Source organism: Narcine bancroftii, chromosome 3, assembly GCF_036971445.1.
Source record: "Narcine bancroftii isolate sNarBan1 chromosome 3, sNarBan1.hap1, whole genome shotgun sequence".
Classification (NCBI taxonomy): Eukaryota; Metazoa; Chordata; class Chondrichthyes; order Torpediniformes; family Narcinidae; genus Narcine; species Narcine bancroftii.
Genome location: NC_091471.1, coordinates 350172848 through 350193200, shown reverse-complemented (window position 1 = coordinate 350193200; position 20353 = coordinate 350172848). Strand labels below are relative to the sequence as shown.

The following is a 20353-nucleotide window of genomic DNA, read 5'->3' as shown; positions in this document are numbered from 1 at the left end:
AGGCACCAAGAGATTTCTTTAGGCAGTCCTTGTACCTTTTCTTTGGTGCACCTCTGTCACGGTGGCCAGTGGAGAGCTCGCCATATAATACGATCTTGGGAAGGCGATGGTCCTCCATTCTGGAGACGTGACCCATCCAGCGCAGCTGGATCTTCAGCAGCGTGGACTCGATGCTGTCGACCTCTGCCATCTCGAGTACCTCGACGTTAGGGGTGTGAGCGCTCCAATGGATGTTGAGGATGGAGCGGAGACAACGCTGGTGGAAGCGTTCTAGGAGCCGTAGGTGGTGCCGGTAGAGGACCCATGATTCGGAGCCGAACAGGAGTGTGGCTATGACAACGGCTCTGTATACGCTTATCTTTGTGAGGTTTTTCAGTTGGTTGTTTTTCCAGACTCTTTTGTGTAGTCTTCCAAAGGCGCTATTTGCCTTGGCGAGTCTGTTGTCTATCTCATTGTCGATCCTTGCATCTGATGAAATGGTGCAGCCGAGATAGGTAAACTGGTTGACCGTTTTGAGTTTTGTGTGCCCGATGGAGATGTGGGGGGGCTGGTAGTCATGGTGGGGAGCTGGCTGATGGAGGACCTCAGTTTTCTTCAGGCTGACTTCCAGGCCAAACATTTTGGCAGTTTCCGCAAAGCAGGACGTCAAGCGCTGAAGAGCTGGCTCTGAATGGGCAACTAAAGCGGCATCATCTGCAAAGAGTAGTTCACGGACAAGTTTCTCTTGTGTCTTGGTGTGAGCTTGCAGGCGCCTCACCCCAAGTCCAAAGCCCGCTGCGCAGCTCAGACGGCAAAGTCCTCCTCAGCGACAAGATCTCCATCCTCAACCGATGGTCAGAACACTTCCAATCTCTTTTCAGTACCAACCGCTCAGTCCAAGATTCCGCCCTGCTCCAGCTCCCTCAACAGCCCCTAAGGCTAGAGCTGGATGAGGTTCCCACCCTGGATGAGACATATAAGGCAATCGAACAACTGAAAAGTGGCAAAGCAGCAGGTATGGATGGAATCCCCCCAGAAGTCTGGAAGGCTGGCGGCAAAACTCTGCATGCCAAACTGCATGAGTTTTTCAAGCTTTGTTGGGACCAAGGTAAACTGCCTCAGGATCTTCGTGATGCCACCATCATCACCCTGTACAAAAACAAAGGCGAGAAATCAGACTGCTCAAACTACAGGGGAATCACGTTGCTCTCCATTGCAGGCAAAATCTTCGCTAGGATTCTACTAAATAGAATAATACCTAGTGTCGCCGAGAATATTCTCCCAGAATCACAGTGCGGCTTTCGCGCAAACAGAGGAACCACTGACATGGTCTTTGCCCTCAGACAGCTCCAAGAAAAGTGCAGAGAACAAAACAAAGGACTCTACATCACCTTTGTTGACCTCACCAAAGCCTTCGACACCGTGAGCAGGAAAGGGCTTTGGCAAATACTAGAGCGCATCGGATGTCCCCCAAAGTTCCTCAACATGATTATCCAACTGCACGAAAACCAACAAGGTCGGGTCAGATACAGCAATGAGCTCTCTGAACCCTTCTCCATTAACAATGGCGTGAAGCAAGGCTGTGTTCTCGCACCAACCCTCTTTTCAATCTTCTTCAGCATGATGCTGAACCAAGCCATGAAAGACCCCAACAATGAAGACGCTGTTTACATCCGGTACCGCACGGATGGCAGTCTCTTCAATCTGAGGCGCCTGCAAGCTTATGTATTTACCATCTCATCATGTCTCCATTCCACCCTGAATCTTGGGACACACAAGAGACTCTAGATGTTGGAATCTGGAGCACAAGCAATCTGCTGGAGGAACTCAGCGGGTCAGGGAGCATCAGTGGCAGAGAAGGAATGGTGGCTCTTTGGGGTCAGAAACATAAGACATAGGAGTGGAATCAGGCCATTTGGCCCATCGAGCCTGCTTTGCCATTCAAATGATATATTTCTCCTCTCAACCCCAATCTCCTGTCTTCTCCTCTTAACCTTTGACAACCTCACTGGTCCAGAAGCTATCAACCTGCACTTTAAATCTACTCAATGTCTTGGCCTCCACAGCCATCTATGGCAATGGATCCCACAGATTTTCCACCTTCTGACTGAAGAAATTTCTCTTCATCTCTGCTCTAAAGGGCCATCCTTTCATTCTTAGGCTGTGCCCACTGGTCCAAGACTCACCACTGAAAACATTTTCTCCATGTCCACTCTATCCAGCCCTTCTAATGTTCAGTATATTTCTAATTTTTTAAAAAATGTTGACATACAGCACGAGCTCACGAGTCCATGCTCCCTATTTACACCCAATTGACCTACACTATACATTTCGAACGGAGGGAGGAATCCAGAGCACCCGGGGAAAACTCACGCAGTCACGGGGAGAACATACAAACTCCTTACAGACAGCATGGGATTCACACCCCGGTCCCAATCACTGGTGCCCTAAAGGTGTTGCGCTCGCCATGTCACACAAATGAGGTTTCAATGTGGTTTCCCCAAACTCTAGCAAGTACAGGCCCAGAGCACCTCATAAATTAATTAACCCTCTCATACCCAGGATCATTCCCATAATCCTCCCCTGGACCCTCTCAAACACCAGCACACCCTTCCTCAGATAAGGGGCCCAAAATTGCTTGCAGTACTCCAATCGTGGTCTAACTAATGCCATATAAAGCCTCGGCATTACATCCTCGAAAATAAATGCCAACATTGCATTTGCCTTCGTCGAGTCTCTGATTCTTTTTCTCCCACAAATGCTGCTCAACCTGCTGAATTTCTCCAGTGTCAACTTTATTGTCATCTGATTCCACAAGTACAACCCAACAAAACAGCATTCTCCGGTCCTCCATGCAAAGCATGCAGATGCACATCCAGACATAACACACCCACAGACAAATAATACCCATGCAGGACAAGTATTTTATCTATACAAATAAATAAATAGAGCCTCGGATGGTTCGTGTGAGCAGTTCCTTTGGTCGTTCTCACGGCTCATGGGAAGAAACTGTTCCTCAGCCCGGTGGTGCTGGCTTTGATACTCCCGTATTTCTGCACAGCAGACTGTTTTTATGCCCATAATCAAAAGGGCTGTGGGATGAGGTTATTACAGTACATTGCCAGCGTGCAATAAGGCAATTCCAGGCAACCCCTGAAATGCGAGGGTGGGAGTGGGAGAGGGGGCTCGCATACCCAAATAAACGAGCATATCCCCATTGTCCAGAATGCAAGACTGCATCATCTACGCACCCGACAAGCAGCAAGTTCGAGCTGCCGATGGCTTGACTGGACTCTGTGGCTGTGAGAGAACTGGAGGCGAATCAGTGGACACTCGGTGACTCTGGTGGACTCTCTTTTGTTTCTCTTTCTCTGACTGTAAGAGGCTCTTAAGGCAATTTCTGCTGATGGCAAATCTGTCTGCCTTGGCAGATGAAAGGCGATTTTGTGTAATATGACACTGTTTTTATTACATGACTATAAATTCAATCTTGAATCTTGAGTGAATTTTATCCATGCGTCAAATTATTGGATAGTGATTTGTGAATTCTGTCTGTAACTGGAAGAACTGGAATGAAGGAGCCAATTGTAAAAATCAACAAGCAACATCTCGCAGCAAGGAACTCTCGGTAGGGACTAGGGTGGAGAGCATGGTGAGCTGGAAAAGGGCAGTGCAGAATTCCGATAGCTTATACAATTAGTTCAGCATGGACTAGATGGGCCAAAGGGCCGGTTTCTGTTCTATAGTTCTAATAGCAAACTCCTTACAGACAGCGCTGGATTTGAACCTAACTGCTGCATTTATTGTTAGAGTACATACATCACATACAGTGACATCACATACAAACCTGAGATTCTTTTATCTGCGGGCAAGGCAGAATTACCACTTGTTGATAGTGCAAAAAAAACTGTACACAGCTGGCACTTGTAGACAGTTTGAGAGGCTTGGGAAGAGAATATCAAAGATTATGCAGTCAAGCCCAACACTGGGGCAGGAACTAAATTCAAGTATAACTGAGAGCCCAGAATTAATGGCACGTTTAGTGCAGGAGTTAGTGCAATGTTGTTACAACTCCAGTGACTCAGGTTCAAATCTGGTGCTGCTGTAAGGAGCTAGGAGGTTCTCCCCATGCCTGCGTGGGTTTCCTCTGGGTGCTACGGTTTCTTCCCAGTCTTCAAAATGCACAGGGGGTGAAGGTTAATTGGTGTAATCGTGCAGCATGGGTTCATGGGCCAGAAAGGCCTGTTGCAGTGTTGTAGCTCTAAATTTAAAAATATTTTGCTATTTATGGGATAGGGAAATGTAACACCATTGCAGTAATGTAATACCATGTAATAGTCAAATCTCCTCCTTTTTTTGGCCCAAAATTCAGGTGTTTTCGTATGACCCATAGAACATAGAAGCACAATTCAGGCCTTTCAGTCCTCGATGTTGTGCCAACCCATATACTCCTAAAAAATATATACTAAACCTTCATAACCCGCCATTTCTCATTCATCCATGTGCCTCCCTAAGAATCTCTTAAATGCCCCTAATGTTTCAGCCTCTGCCATGATCACAACAAGGCGTTCTAGCACCCACAACTCTCATGTGGAGGTCAGGTTGGAGAACCTAGCTCACCCAAAAAAAAGTGTTAAAAAAAGAAAATGATTGAAGGAAAAGGAGAAATAATCATATTATTATTAAAGTAACAGAGAACACCCTAGAGATGTCTCCAAAGAAAGAAAAAGCTGGCTCAAAATAAAAACAACAGAAACTACAACAAGATAAAGAAGAGAGGCCTGCCTCGAAGAAGGATCCGGGAGCTGTTCCAAAGGCAGCGAGCTGTCGGAAGAATAAAAAGGGAACATGGTCAGAAGAAGGAAGCAGATATAGACTGCTTCAACAAGAAAAAACAGGAGGAGTCACGTGATGGAGTAATGGCCGGTAGGGGAACTCCAGCCCTCTCCAGAAAAGCAAAAAAAAGATAGAGAAAAAACAAAGGCACAAACATAGAGAACACAACAAAGTGAAAGTGTGGAGAAAATGGCAGCGAAGAAAGAAAAACCAAAGACAACGGGAAGAAAAGAAGAAGGAAAGACGTCGGAGGAGGAAGGGAAAGGCCTTACCGGTACGAGGAGGCCCGCCGTGGAGAGAGAAGCCCGCTCCCTGAGGTCAGTGGAAACCCTGAACTCAGGACTACAAAAATGGCTCACGGAGCCAAGCAAAAGTGCACAACCGTGCATGCGCAAGACAAAAATAACACTGACGGGGGGGGGGGGGGGGGGGACCAGCTGAGGAGTAAATCTCCACAGCTGAAACAGACAACTAAGACAACTACAACACAACAGCAAGACTCTAAACAGGAAAACATAGAAAATAATGAGAACAAGAAGAAAGAATAAAAATAGGAAATCAAAGAAACAACAAATGACCAACCCAGAGGAAGAAGACCAACACCAAGACACTTTTAATAAAAATAAGAAGAACAAAAGTACCCAACAAAATAAAATAAACAACCCAACAAGAAAACCAGAAGAGACAGAGGTAAAGGACACAGATCCTGGAGTGGACTCAGAAGAAGAGGAGGAAGAACACAGAGAAATGGAAGATGAAGGGAAGGGCAAGTACATGGATTTTTTTTTTAAAGAATATATGGAAACAGTAAAAGAATGGCAGTCACAAGAATTCAGTGAAATAAAAAGAAGAATAAAAAGTACAGAAGAAAAAGTGAATAGATTAGAGATGATCATGACAGATATAGGAAAAAGAGTAGACAAGGTGGAAGAACGAGAAACAGCCATAGAAATGGAAGTAGAGGACTTAAAAAAGAAATTAGAAGAATCTGATAAAAAAGTTAAAGAAACACAGGAGCTGTTAGCTCAGAAGATAGATATAATGGAAAATTATAATAGAAGAAACAATATAAAGATAGTGGGTCTTAAGGAAGATGAAGAAGGCAAGAATATGAGAGAATTTATAAAAGATTGGATCCACAGGGTCCTAGGAAGACCAGAATTACAGGAAGATATGAAAATAGAAAGGGCACACAGAACATTAGCCCCTAAACCACAATCACAACAAAAACCAAGATCCATTCTAGTAAAATTCCTAAGATATACAACAAGAGAAAATATATTGGAGAAAGCAATGAAACAAATAAGAGAAGACAAAAAAACCACTGGAATACAAGGGTCAAAAAATTTTTTCTATCCAGATACAAGTTTTGAACTCCTGAAGAAGAGGAAGGAGTTCAATGCAGCAAAAACGACCCTATGGGAAAAAAGGTTATAAATTTATGTTAAATTTAAGTACCAGCGGTACTTAAAATAGTTATTCCGGGGCAGCAAAGCAAACTATTCTCGGATCCAGAAGAAGCACGAAAATTTGCAGAACAACTACAAAACAGACAGAGAGATGAAGAGATGTAACAAGAACAAAAATGACAACAAACTATGTGTGTATGTATATATATATATATATAAGAACTAAGAAGGGAAAGAAAGGGAAGAAAGGAAGTAAGGAGGGAATTAAGAGAGTGACCTTTGTTATATATGAAGATTAAAATCTTTTCTGGGGGGGGCTGGGTGGGGAAGAATAACAGTCACTGCGAAATCAGTTGACGCTTGCGAGCGGATTCGCAAATCCAAATGTAGAGGGGAGATGTGGTTGCCCGACAAGGGACAAAGGGCAACTCAGAAAGGGGAGGGACTATTGGGGTTAAAGGAATTTTAGATATGAGAATAGTGGAAATATTTTATGTTTTAGAAATGTTGTCTTATAATGTGTTCAAAAAAAGAAAGCAGAAATGGATAAGAAGGGAAGGTGGTGATGAGGAAACAGAAAGGAAAGATAAACAAAGTATGAAATGACTATGTTGAACTATATGACTTTAAATATTAATGGAATATATAACCAAATCAAAAGGAAGAAACTGTTAAATTTACTGAAAAAAGAAAAAATTGATATAGCATTCGTATAAGAAACATATCTAACTGAAGAGGAACACAAGAAATTAAAGAGAGATTGGATAGGACATGTAACAGCAGCATCATATAATTTAAAAGCCAGAGGAGTAGCTATATTAATTAATAAAAATGTACCAATCAAAATAGAAGAGGAAATAATAGATCCAGCAGGGAGATATGTAATGATAAAATGTCCGATATATTCAGAATTTTGGAATTTACTCAATGTATATTCACCTAATGAAGAAGATCAAAAATTTTTGCAAGATATCTTTTTGAAGATAGCAGATACACAAGGGAACATACTAATAGGAGGGGATTTTAACCTTAATTTGAACTCAAACATGGATAAAACTGGAAAAAAACTAACAGAAAGAACAAAGTAACCAAATTTATAATTAAATCGATGCAAGAATTGCAACTTTTGGATATATGGAGGTAACACCCGAAGGAAAATGAATATTCATATTATTCGGGTAGACATAAAACATACTCAAGGATAGACCTATTCCTGTTATCAGCCCACATTCAAGGGAGAGTTAGGAAAACAGAATATAAAGCTAGACTATTATCGGACCACTCACCCCTGTTATTGTCAATAGAGTTAGAGGACATCCCACCAAGAATGTATAGATGGAGATTAAACTCCATGCTATTTAAAAGACAGGATTTTAGAGAATTAATTGAATGTCAAATTAAAATGTACTTTGAAATAAATATGGAATCAGTGAAAGATAAGTTTATACTAAGGGACGCAATGAAAGCGTTCATCAGAGGGCAAATCATAAGTTATGTAACTAAGATGAAGAAGGACTACAATTGGGAAACAGAACAGTTGTAAAGGGAAATAACAAATATAGAAAAAGAATTAGCAATAAAGGAAGATACAACTAAAAGAAGAGAATAGGCAGATAAAAAAATAAAATATGAAACACTACAAACATATAAGGTGGAGAAGAACATAATGAAGACAAAACAGAAATATTATGAGCTAGGAGAAAAAACGCACAAAATTCTAGCGTGGCAGCTTAAGACAGAACAAACTAAAAGAATGGTATTGGCATTAAGGAAAAAGGACAAACAAATTACGTATAATCCAATGGAGATCAATGAAATCTTCAGGGAATTCTACGAGCAACTATATCAAACTGAAAACGAAGGGAAAGAAGACAAAATAGATGAATTTCTAACTAAAATTGAACTATCGAAATTGCAAACAGAGGAGCAAAATAAATTAAGAAAACCATTTGAAATAGAAGAATTACAGGAGATATTGAAAAAACTACCAAACAATAAAACACCAGGAGAGGATGGATTCCCAATAGAATTCTATAAAACATTTAAAGACTTATTAATTCCTCCCCTCCTGGAAGTAATCAACCAGATTGATAAAACACAAAGCATACCAGATTCATGCAAAACAGCAATAATTGCAGTAATACCAAAGACAGGGAAAGATCCACTTCCACCAGCGTCATATAGACCAATATCTTTACTTAACAGATTATAAGATAATAGCTAATCTATTAGCAAACAGATTGGCCGACTATGTACCAAAAATAGTAAATCTAGACCAAACTGGATTTATTAAAAAAAGACGAACAACAGACAATATCTGTAAATTTATTAACTTAATTCATGCAGTAGAAGGAAATAAAACTCCAACAGTAGCGGTTGCATTAGACGCAGATTTTTATCAAACAAGGGAAAAACCAGATTGGACCAGATTAGAACTAGATAAAATAGGGGAGAAGATACCTGAACATATACTATATAAATGGGATGAAAAATTGGTGCAATGTAGGAATTCACCGGTATTGCATCATCTGCTCAACATTTGGAAGAAGATTCAAGTAGAAAGGAATAAAACAAATTACCAACTACCAAAACTAATATTGACGCAAAATCAGCTAATCCCTTTCACAATAGATAACCTTTCCTTCAGAGAATGGGAGAGAAAAGGGATCAAAAGAATAGAAAATTGTTTTTCGGGAAATAAATTATTATCCTTTGAACAAATGAAGGATAAATATAATATAACTCACGATACAATGTTTGCATACTACCAACTGAAAACCTACTTGAAGGACAAATTGGGAAACAGTCTGAGGTTACCAGAAGGAAGCAATTTTGAATATGTGATTACAGACACAATGATAATTTAAAAATTTGCAACAAACATATACATCAAACTGCAAGAAAAGGAGAATGAGGAAACAAACGGTAAACCTAAACAAAAATGGGAACAAGATCAAAACATAAAGATAAAGAATGAAACATGGGAGAAGCTATGCTCCAGAACTATGAGAAATACAATAAACACGAGCTTACGCATGATACAATATAACTGGATACACAGGGTGCTATACATCACACCTCAAAAGTTAAATAAATGGGACCCAACAGTATCAGACAGATGTTTTCGCTGTAAAAAGGAAATGGGAACAACAATTCATGCAATCTGGACATGTGAAAAAGTGGAAAAATTTTGGGAAGATCTAAACCACATATTAAATAAAATCACAAAAAGCAATATACCAAAAAACCCAGAGATCTTCCTCCTAAGTAATATAAGAAACAAAGAATTTGGACTCGATTTGGATGGAGCACAAAAAAGATTTGTTATGATAGCACTAGCTGTAGCAAAAAAATGTATTATGTCAACCTGGAAATTAGAAGACAACTTGAGAATACAACAATGGTATATAGAAATGAATAAATGTATTCCATTAGAAAAAATAACATATCATTTAAGAAATAACATTACAATATTCAAACAAATATGGGAGCCATACATGAAACACAATAGAGAAATCCTACCATGGACCACCACCACCTAAAATGACAGAAAGAGAAGATAATGAAAAGAACTGACTCAGTAAAATTTCTTGTTTATTTTTATTAAGTGACAACATTGTTTAACGGATTTAATGTATCTTATAGATTGAACTTCAAATAAATGGGGAAGGGGGTGAGGGAGGGAGGGAAGGGAGGGGGGAAAAAGGGGGAGAAAATGACACTGTATATATTTAATAAGAAAAATTTCTGTATGTATCTTGGTCAATATGGTTTATAGTGTGAAAAATAAAAAATAAAAAAGAAACAAGAAAAAAACAGAAGAGGAATCCAATTTTAGTGATGATGACGAGGGTGTACGGTCAGTTGAAGAAGAAGAATTAGAAAGAGCTAGCAGACAGCTGAAAGTTAGGAAACTAATAATTCTTTGAGAATACAGAATTTAAATAAGCAAATGATGGTAATGATGAAGGAAATAACTCACATTAAGTGTATTAGAGTCGGATAGGAGTCACGTGATGGAGTAGTGGCCGGACGGTGAACTCCAGCCCTCTCCAGATAAGTCAGAAAAAACAAAGGAAAACACAAAGGCATAGAAATAAAAGTTAAAGAAAAGTGAGTATAAAGGTGGAAAGAAGATGGCGACAAATAAAGAAAAATCGAAATCAACGGTAAGAAGAGAGGAAGAGAAGACAACGGAGGAAGAAGGAGAAGGCCTTACCTGTTCGAAGAGGACCACGGTGGAGAGAGAAATTGGACTACAAAAATGGCTCGCTGAGCCGAGTAAAAGTGCGCATGAAAAAAAACACACCGACAGGAGGGGGGACCAGCTGGGGAGTCGATCTCCATAGCCGGCAACGACAGCTGCAGATCACCTGCAGCAAGAAGAGAACACAGAAGACAATGGAAACAAGAAAGAAGAGAAGAAAAGGGCAACAAAGAAACAACAGATGGCCAACCCAGAGGAAGAAGAAGAGGAAGAGTACAGTGAAATAGAAGAAGGGAAAGGCAAGATAAAGGATTTACTTTCTCTTATTAAAGGATACATGGAGTCATTTAAAGAATGGCAAACACAGGAATTTAATGATTTAAGAAGAAGAATAAACAACACAGAAGAGAAAATGAATAAAATAGATATGACCTTAACAGAAATGGGAAAGAAAATGGACAAGATGGAAGAGCGGGCAGTAGCAGCAGAAATGGAGGTAGAGGACTTAAAAAAGAAATTAGAGGAATCTAATAAAAAAACTATAGAGACACAAGAACTGTTAGCTCAAAAAATAGATATAATGGAAAATTATAACAGAAGAAATAACATAAAGATAGTGGGCCTTAAGGAAGATGAAGAAGGCAAGAATATGAGGGAGTTTATAAAAGATTGGATCCCTAGGATCCTAGGATGCCCAGAACTACAGCAAGAAATGGAAATAGAAAGGGCACATAGAGCATTGGCCTTTAAACCACAACCACAACAAAAACGAAGATCTATTTTAGTAAAATTCCTAAGATATACTACAAGAGAAAAGGTACTGGAGAAGACAATGGAAAAAGTAAGAGAGGGCAACAAGCCACTGGAGTATAAAGGGCAAAAAATCTTCATTTATCCAGATATAAGTTTTGAACTCCTAAAGAAGAGAAAGGAGTTCAATACAGCAAAGGCGATTTTATGGAAGAAAGGATATAAATTTATACTAAAGCATCCAGCGGTATTGAAAATATTTATTCCAGGACAACAAAACAGACTATTCTCGGATCCAGAAGAAGCACGAAAATTTGCAGAACAATTACAAAAATAGACTGAGGGATGAAGACGGGTAATGAGAGTAAAAATGATCACGATTGATATGTATGTGGGTAAAGAGGTATAAGAGTGTATAGGTATAATGTGCATATGTGAATGTATCTGTACTTAGAGGAAAATATAGATAGTATAGACAAGAATTAATAAGGGAAGGTAATGGAATAGAGAGAATAAGGAGGGAATTAAAAGAGTGACCTTTGTTACATATGAAAAGTGAAATCTTTTCTGGGGGGGGCTGGGTGGGGGGGAATAGCGGTCACTGCAAAATCAGTTGACGCTTGCGAGTGAATTCGCAAACCCAAATGGAGAGGGGAGATGTGGTTGTCCGACAAGGGATAAAGGACAACTCAGGAGGGGAAGGGGAGATTGGGGCTAAAGAAGGTATAAATAGGAGAATAAGGAAAATGTTTGATGTTTTAGGAATGTTGTCTTATAAAGGGTTTAAAATAAGAAAACAGAAATGGAAAAGGAGGAAAGGTAATGATGGAAAAACGGAAAGGGAAGATAAACAAAGTATAAAATGGCTACGTTGAACTATATGACTTTAAATATTAATGGAATACATAACCAAATTAAAAGGAAGAAACTACTAAATTTACTGAAAAAAGAAAAAAATGATATAGCATTTGTCCAAGAAACACACTTAATTGAATTGGAGCACAAGAAATTAAAGAGAGATTGGGTAGGACATGTAACAGCAGCATCGTATAATTCAAAAGCAAGAGGAGTGGCTATATTAATTAGTAAAAATGTGCCATTTAAAATAGAAGAGGAAATAATAGATCCAGCAGGGAGATATGTAATGATAAAATGTCAGATATATTCGGAGTTTTGGAATCTACTTAATATTGACAGTAAAGCTAGAGGACATCCCTCCAAGAATGTATAGATGGAGATTAAACCCCATGCTACTTAAAAGGCAGGATTTTAGAGAATTTATTGAAAAACAATTAAAAATGTATTTTGAAATAAATACGGAATCATTGGAAGATAAGTTTATACTATGGGATGCAATGAAAGCATTCATTAGAGGGCAAATAATAAGTTATGTAACCAAGATGAAGAAGGACTATAATCAGGAAACAGAGCAGTTGGAAAGGGAAATAGTAAATATAGAAAAAAAATTAGCAATAAAGGAAGATACAACTAAAAGAAGAGAATTGGCGGATAAAAAAATAAAATATGAAACATTACAAACATATAAGGTAGAGAAGAATATAATGAAGACAAAACAGAAATATTATGAACTGGGTGAAAAAACGCACAAAATCCTAGCATGGCAGCTTAAGACAGAACAAGCTAAGAAAATGGTATTGGCATTAAGGAAAAAAGACAAACAAATTACATATAATCCAAAAGAAATTAAGGAAAACTTTAGAGAATTCTATGAACAATTATACCGAACTGAAAACGAAGGGAAAGAAGGGAAAATAGATGAATTTTTGACTAAAATTGATCTACCAAAACTACAAATAGAGGAACAAAATAAATTAACAGAACCATTTGGAACAGTAGAAATACAAGAGATAATAAAAAAATTACCAAATAATAAGACACCAGGAGAGGATGGATTTCCAATAGAATTCTACAAATCATTTAAAGACTTATTAATTCCGCCCCTCCTGGATGTAATCAACCAGATTGATGAAACACAAAGCTTACCAGATTCATGTAAAACAGCAATAATTACAGTAATACTAAAACAAGGGAAAGATCCACTCTCACCAGCGTCGTATAGACCAATATCTTTGCTAAACACAGATTATAAGATAATAGCTAAACTATTAGCAAACAGATTAGCAGAGCAGGTACCGAAAATGGTAAATTTAGACCAAACTGGATTTATCAAAAAAAGACGCACAACAGACAATATTTGTAAATTTATTAACTTAATTCATGCAGTAGAAGGAAATAAAGCACCTGCAGTAGCAGTTGCTTTAGACGCAGAGAAGGCCTTCGACAGAGTAGAATGGAATTATTTGTTCAAAGTATTGCAAAAATTCAGTTTACCGGACAAGTATATTAATTGGATTAAAGCATTATATAAGGGACCGTTAGCGAAAGTGACAGTAAATGGACATGTATCAAAGCAATTTAACTTAAGCAGGTCAACGAGGCAGGGATGCCCACTATCACCTTTATTGTTTGCGTTAGCTATAGAACCACTAGCAGAATTGATAAGAATAGATAATAATATGAAAGGAATAAAAATAAAAGACAAGGAATATAAAATCAGTCTATTTGCGGATGATGTTATAGTGTACTTAACAGAACCAGAACTATCAATAAAAGAATTATATAAGAAATTGAAGGAATATGGAGAAGTGTCGGGTTACAAGATAAACGTAAATAAAAGTGAAGCAATGCCTATGAATAATGCGGATTTCTCAAAATTTAAGAAGGAATCTCCATTTAGATGGCAAATGCAGTCAATAAGATACCTAGGTGTACAAATAAACAAAAATCTCGGCCAATTATATAAACTCAATTATTATCCACTAATGAAAAAATTACAGGACGATTTAGAGCATTGGAAAGATTTACCACTAACACTAATAGGAAGGATAAACTGTATTAAAATGAACATTTTTCCAAGGATATTATACTTATTTCAGGCATTGCCAATACAACTGACAGAAAAATTCTTCAAAGAGTTAAAGAAAATAATAAGGAAATTTTTATGGAGAGGGGGGAAACCGAGGATAGCACTAGATAAATTAACAGAATGGTATAAACAAGGAGGCTTACAATTGCCAAACTTTAAAAATTATTATAGAGCCACACAATTAAGATACCTATCAGATTTTTATCAAACAGGGAAAAACCAGACTGGACGAGATTAGAATTAGATAAAATACCTGAACACATATTATATAAATGGGATGAAAAATTGGTACAACATAGAACTTCTCCAGTATTACATCATCTCCTCAATATTTGGAAGAAGATTAATGTAGAAAGAAATAAAACAAATTATCAATTACCAAAACTAATATTGACGCAAAATAAGTTACTCCCTTTTACAATAGATAACCTTTCCTTTAGAGAATGGGAAAAAAAAGGGATTAAAAGAATAGAAAATTGTTTTTCAGGAAGTAGATTCTTATCCTTTGAACAAATGAGAGATAAGTACAATATAACTGGAGATACAGCGCTGGCATATTACCAACTGAGATCCTACTTGAAGGATAAATTAGGAAGCAATTTGAGTTTGCCAGAGGGAAGTAACCTTGAATATGTGATTACAGATACAATGTTAATCAAAAGATTTATAACAATTATGAATATTAAACTGCAAGAAAAGGAGAATGAGGAAACAAATGGTAAAACTAAACAAAAATGGGAACAAGATTTAAATATAAAGATAAAAAAGGAAACATGTGAGAAATTATGTTCTGGAACGATGAGAAATACAGTAAATACGAGGCTACATATGATACAATATAACTGGTTACACAGACTATACATTACACCTCAAAAGTTAAATAAATGGGACCCAACAGTATCTGATAGATGTTTTCGATGTAAAAAAGAAATATGAACAACAATTCATGCAATCTGGACATGTGAGAGAGTAGAAAAATTTTGGGAAGATCTCAATCAGATATTAAATAAAATAACAGAAAACAATATACCAAAGAATCCAGAGATCTTTCTCCTAAGTAACATAAAAAACAAAGAATTTGGAATTGATTTGGAGGATGCACAAAAAAGATTTGTTAAGATAGCTCTAGCCGTAGCAAAAAAATGTATTATGTCAACCTGGAAATTGGAAGATAATTTGAAAATACAACAATGGTATATAGAAATGAATAAATGTATTCCATTAGAAAAAATAACATATAGTTTAAGAAATAATATTGAAATATTCAAACAAATATGGGAGCCTTACATTAAATACAATAGCGAAAACCTACCAGGGACAATCATTACCTGGAAGGAGAAGGAAAGAAAAGAATGGACTCAGTAGAATTTCTGGTGTATTTTTGTTGAATGACAACATTGTCTGACTGGCTTAATGTAACCTAGATTGTATACCTAAAATGGATGGGAGGTGGGGGGTGGGGGGGTGGCTTGGGAGGAGGGAGGGGGGGAGAAAAAGTCACTGTATATGTGTGAAAAAGAAAAAGTGTGTATCATGGCTAATGTGATTTATGGTGTGAAAAATAAAAAATTTTAAAAAAAAGTGTATTAGAGTCTTAATGGAAAAATCAGATGTTAGAATTAAACATGCAGAAGAAGTAGTGGTGAATATGCAAAAAATATTTGAAGAGATGGAAGGAGGAGTTAAAGAAGCTGAATTTGAAGTAGAAAAGATAATATAAAAATCATGAGACTCAAAGAAGGGGATGGAGGAGATGCCAATTTTTGCAACGATGAATCCCACAAAATCTTAGAATTAAAGAATTTCAGGGAGATATTGAAATAGAAAGACCTCGACCACAACCAGATCAAAACCCGCGACCAATACTTCGTTTTGCAACTAGCAGTTAAACAAGCAAAGGAAAGACAAGGACCTTTATAATATAATGGAAATAAGATGTTTTTCTATCCAGATATTGAATTGCTGAAGAAAAGAAAGAAATTTAATCCAATTAAAAATGAACTGAGGGAGAAAAAAAAGGCTACGCTTTTGTTTTAAGATATCCTGCCACCCTGAAGGTTTTTGTTCCAGGAAGTCAAAACAATTTTTTTGTGGAACCAAGGAAGGCTAAACAGTATGCTGACTCTTTGCCAGATATTTGTCATGAAGAGGAGATGAGGGCTGCGCAGCAGAGTGCAACCGGAAAGACATTTTTAACCATAACAGTTTTGACTGATAAAGGGTGATCGGTTTATGTTTAAATAAATGAAATGTGACAACATTTTTGGGAGAGCTGGGAGGGAGGGGTTGACAGCTGCCAATTCATGTGTGCATTTGTGGCACAGGCCACTGCCCGTAACATGGAGGGATGTTGTTTTTCTGTGTAACAATATTAGTCGGGGTTTCTCTTTTTTCTATCTTTCCAGGGTTTCCTTTCTTTTTCTCATGTTCTTTACATCTGGAACAGATGATAACAATATTCCTATATATGATAATGTAGTAGAACTAGGAGTTGGAAGTGATGAGGTAATGGTATTATTATCATAATAATTAATGGGCGAAATGACAAATTTTGTAAGTATTAATATTATGGGATTAAAAATCCAATTGAAAGAAAACAAATTAATGGTATATGTGAAAAAGATGAAAGTGGATATTGCTTTTCTACAAGAAACACATTTAATTGAAGTTGAACATCAAAAATGAAAAGAGATTGGGTTGGTCATGTTGTAGCATCTTCATTTAATTCCAAGGCTAGAGGAGTAGCAATTATGATTAATAAAAACCTTCCAGTTAAAATACAAAGTATTATTACACAGATCCAGTAGGTAGATATATAATGGTACACATTGTCAATTTTTTTCTGAATTTTGGTCTTTTTTGTAATATATACACACCAAATATAGATGATGAGAAATTTGTGCAAGAAACATTTTTGAATTTAGCAAATGCAGATGAAAATGTATTAATAGGAGGAGACTTTAATTTTTGCCTTGGCCCACTGTTGGATAGATCTGGGAGAAATGTTATTAAAAGTAAAGCTGCCCAAATTACACAGTCATGAATGAAAGATATGAGTTTAATATGGAGGAGAATTCATCCAAAAGAAAGGGATTATACTTTTTATTCAAAAAGACATAATTTTTACTCCAGAATAGATTTTTTTCTTAATATTGGCACAATTGCAAGGAAGAATAAAAAGAGTATAATGCAAGAATTTTATCAGATCATTCACCTTTATTTTTAGCAATATCAATAGAAGATAGAGAGGAATCAGTTTATCGATAAAGATTTAATTCTATATTGTTCAAATGGAAATATGGATATATTTTGAAATTAATTCTAATTCGGTAATGAATAAGTTTGTTTTATGGGATGCACTGAAAGCATATTTAAGAGGTCAGATAATGTTAAACACCTAAGATTTAAAAAGATTATATACAAGAAGAAGAGCAACTGGAGGAAGAAATAATAGTTATAAAAAATTTACATATTCATCAAATGAAGAATAAATTGTTGTTAAATAAGAAATTAAAGTACAATATTTTGCAAACATAAATGAGAAAGATATAATGGGAACTAAGCAAAGATTCTATAAGTTAGGGGAAAGCACATAAGGTTCCTGCATGGGTATTAAAAACAACAAGTTTCTTGGACAATTATAGCAACCCATTTTTATTTTCATTAATTTTCTGTTAATGTGATCTTTCCTTGAAAGTTTTAATTAATTTATAGACCTAATGAATCAGAGTAAGAATCTTGGGACATTGTAGGATCCGCTGGAAGTTTCCTTATGCAATCAGTACAGATTGAGAATGGCTTTCACACCTTTCTCCCCTTCTACAGAACACTACCATGATTTCTGAAATTAAGCAGCTCTTTTTTTTGTATTCCTCAGCATATCAATTTCATCCAGAGAGATCAAAAACAATCCTTACCTTTTGAAAAGTCTGCAGTAACAACCGCACCTGAAATAAGAAAAATATAGTTTTGCTGCGATAATTCAGTTTTGCATTCACATCAGTTCAAAATATAAGTAACTGCAATGATTATTCATACCTTAGAGCAGGGGTGGGCAATCTTTTAATTTAGACATACATCACAGTAACAGGCCATTTCAGCCCACAAGTACGTACCAGGGATATAGGTTAATTGGGCAGCACAAACTCGTGGGCTGAAATGGCCTGTTACCAATTAAAAATGAAAAGGTTGGCCATCCCTGTTAGAGTCACTGAGTTTACACAGAAGCCATTCTGCTGATCATCTTTGTGTCAGTTGATGGAGACAAGTCCAGTTTCCAAATGTCTCATCTTAAGAATCAGGAACATGTGTGGCGAAATGTGTTGTTTTGTGGCAGCAGTATTGTGCAGAACAAGGTGTAAAATTACTATAAATTACAATTCTGTAAATACAACGTTTAAAAACAAATAATTAGTGCAAAAAAGAGAAAAAGTGAAGTAATGTCTATAGGTCATTGCCTCTTCAGAGATTTGATGGCAGAGGGGAAGAAGCTGATTTTGTGCTGTTAGGTGTTCATCTTCAGGCTCCTGTACCTCCTTCCTGATGGTAGCAGTATGAAAAGGGGATGGCCTAGGTAGTGGGGGTGAGGGTTCATGACAATGAACCTGATTCTGATTCCAATTCTTCCAGCACTATGTCTGTCGCTCAGAGGGCACAACCTTTCAAATATACATCCACATGCTGGTTAAATGTGAAGAGTGTCTCTACCATTACCTCCTGGTGAAAAAAAAATCCCCATTTCCCCCACTAGTTCTTGCACCAACATTTGTACTTTGGTTTTTGACCCCTTTGCACCCTGAAATAATTTTACACCTCAATTGTTTTGTAAAGACATTGCCACTGTTTTAAATAATGATATGGGAACATCAAATAATTTATACTTTACATTCAGTTATACACAGTATTCAGCTAATTTCAAGGGATTTACATGTTTTTTTGTAGACTGAACACAGACTTTTAATGTCGTTATAACTGTGTTGTTCACTCAGGAAACGCATAGAGTCAGAATTATTTCCCGATTCTCCCTTTGTTAAAACATTCTAAATCTCATCTGTAACAGGATTTATCATGCTACATGCATTTGCCTTTTCTAAATAATAAAATTGTATTTAACTTACACAACAGCTCGGACAAAACCAAGATACCAGCCTTCAACATATTCTTCACAGTGCTTCAAAAAGAGGAAATGATTTCCAGTCGAGCTATCAAAAAAAATAAATCGGTTCTCAAACTTCAAGAGGAAAGTGAAAGCATGTGCAATTGAACTAGGAACAAACAATATGTCTGTAATAGAGGCACTCAGAATTATCAGAAGCAGAGTTTCCCTTTGGTTGGTAAAAGTGTTGAGGAAGGCTGATGAAGGTATTAAAATCCAGTTCCCAAGAGACAAGTACAAATCTCAATTAGCTGTGAAAGAAACTTCAACACATATATGGGCTAATTTTCAGCTGTTTGGAAGTGCATTCAACATTTTGAACACTGTAAGATCCCATGACCACAATGTGATCATGAGTATTTTGACTGTTTAAGAATTGTTTTTTTTATTTTTCACACTATAAACCATATTGACCAAGATACATACAAACATTTTTCTTCTTAAATATATACAGTGTCATTTTCTCCCCCTTTTTCCCCCTCCCTTCCCTCCCTCCGCCACCCCTTCCCCATTTATTTGAAGTTCAATCTATAAGATACATTAAACCCGTTAAACAATGTTGTCACTTAATAAAAATAAACAAGAAATTTTACTGAGTCAGTTCTTTTTGTTATCTTCTCCTTCTGTCATTTTAGGTGGTGGAGGTCCATGGTAGGATTTCTCTATTGTGTTTCATGTATGGCTCCCATATTTGTTTGAATATTGTAATGTTATTTCTTAAATAATATGTTATTTTTTCTAATGGAATACATTTATTCATTTCTATATACCATTGTTGTATTCTCAAGTTATTTTCTAATTTCCAGGTTGACATAATACATTTTTTTGCTACAGCTAGGGCTATCATAACAAATCTTTTTTGTGCTCCGTCCAAATCGAGTCCAAATTCTTATTACTTAGGAGGAAGATCTCTGGGTTTCTTGGTATATTGCTTTTTGTGATTTTATTTAATATGTGGTTTAGATCTTCCCAAAATTTTTCCACTTTCTCACAAGCCCAAATTGCATGAATTGTTGTTCCCGTTTCCTTTTTACAGCGAAAATATCTGTCTGATACTGTTGGGTCCCATT

At 36.9% G+C, this 20353-nt stretch overlaps 1 protein-coding gene across 4 annotated transcripts in view; it reads right to left on the bottom strand.

The window, feature by feature from the left end:
* The window catches only part of pecam1a (platelet and endothelial cell adhesion molecule 1a), a 55600-nt gene extending 36279 nt beyond the window's left edge, over nucleotides 1-19321 (bottom strand). For all 4 annotated transcript variants that reach the window (XM_069929716.1, XM_069929717.1, XM_069929718.1 and 1 more), the window contains exons 1-2: nucleotides 19246-19321; nucleotides 18046-18075 (exon numbers count right to left, since the gene is read on the bottom strand). In XM_069929716.1, the coding sequence (XP_069785817.1) occupies nucleotides 18046-18075; nucleotides 19246-19285 (70 nt within the window). In that variant the 5' untranslated portion in view covers nucleotides 19286-19321. The remainder of the gene's footprint in view (nucleotides 1-18045; nucleotides 18076-19245) is intronic.
* Between the last annotated feature and the right edge of the window lie 1032 nt (nucleotides 19322-20353).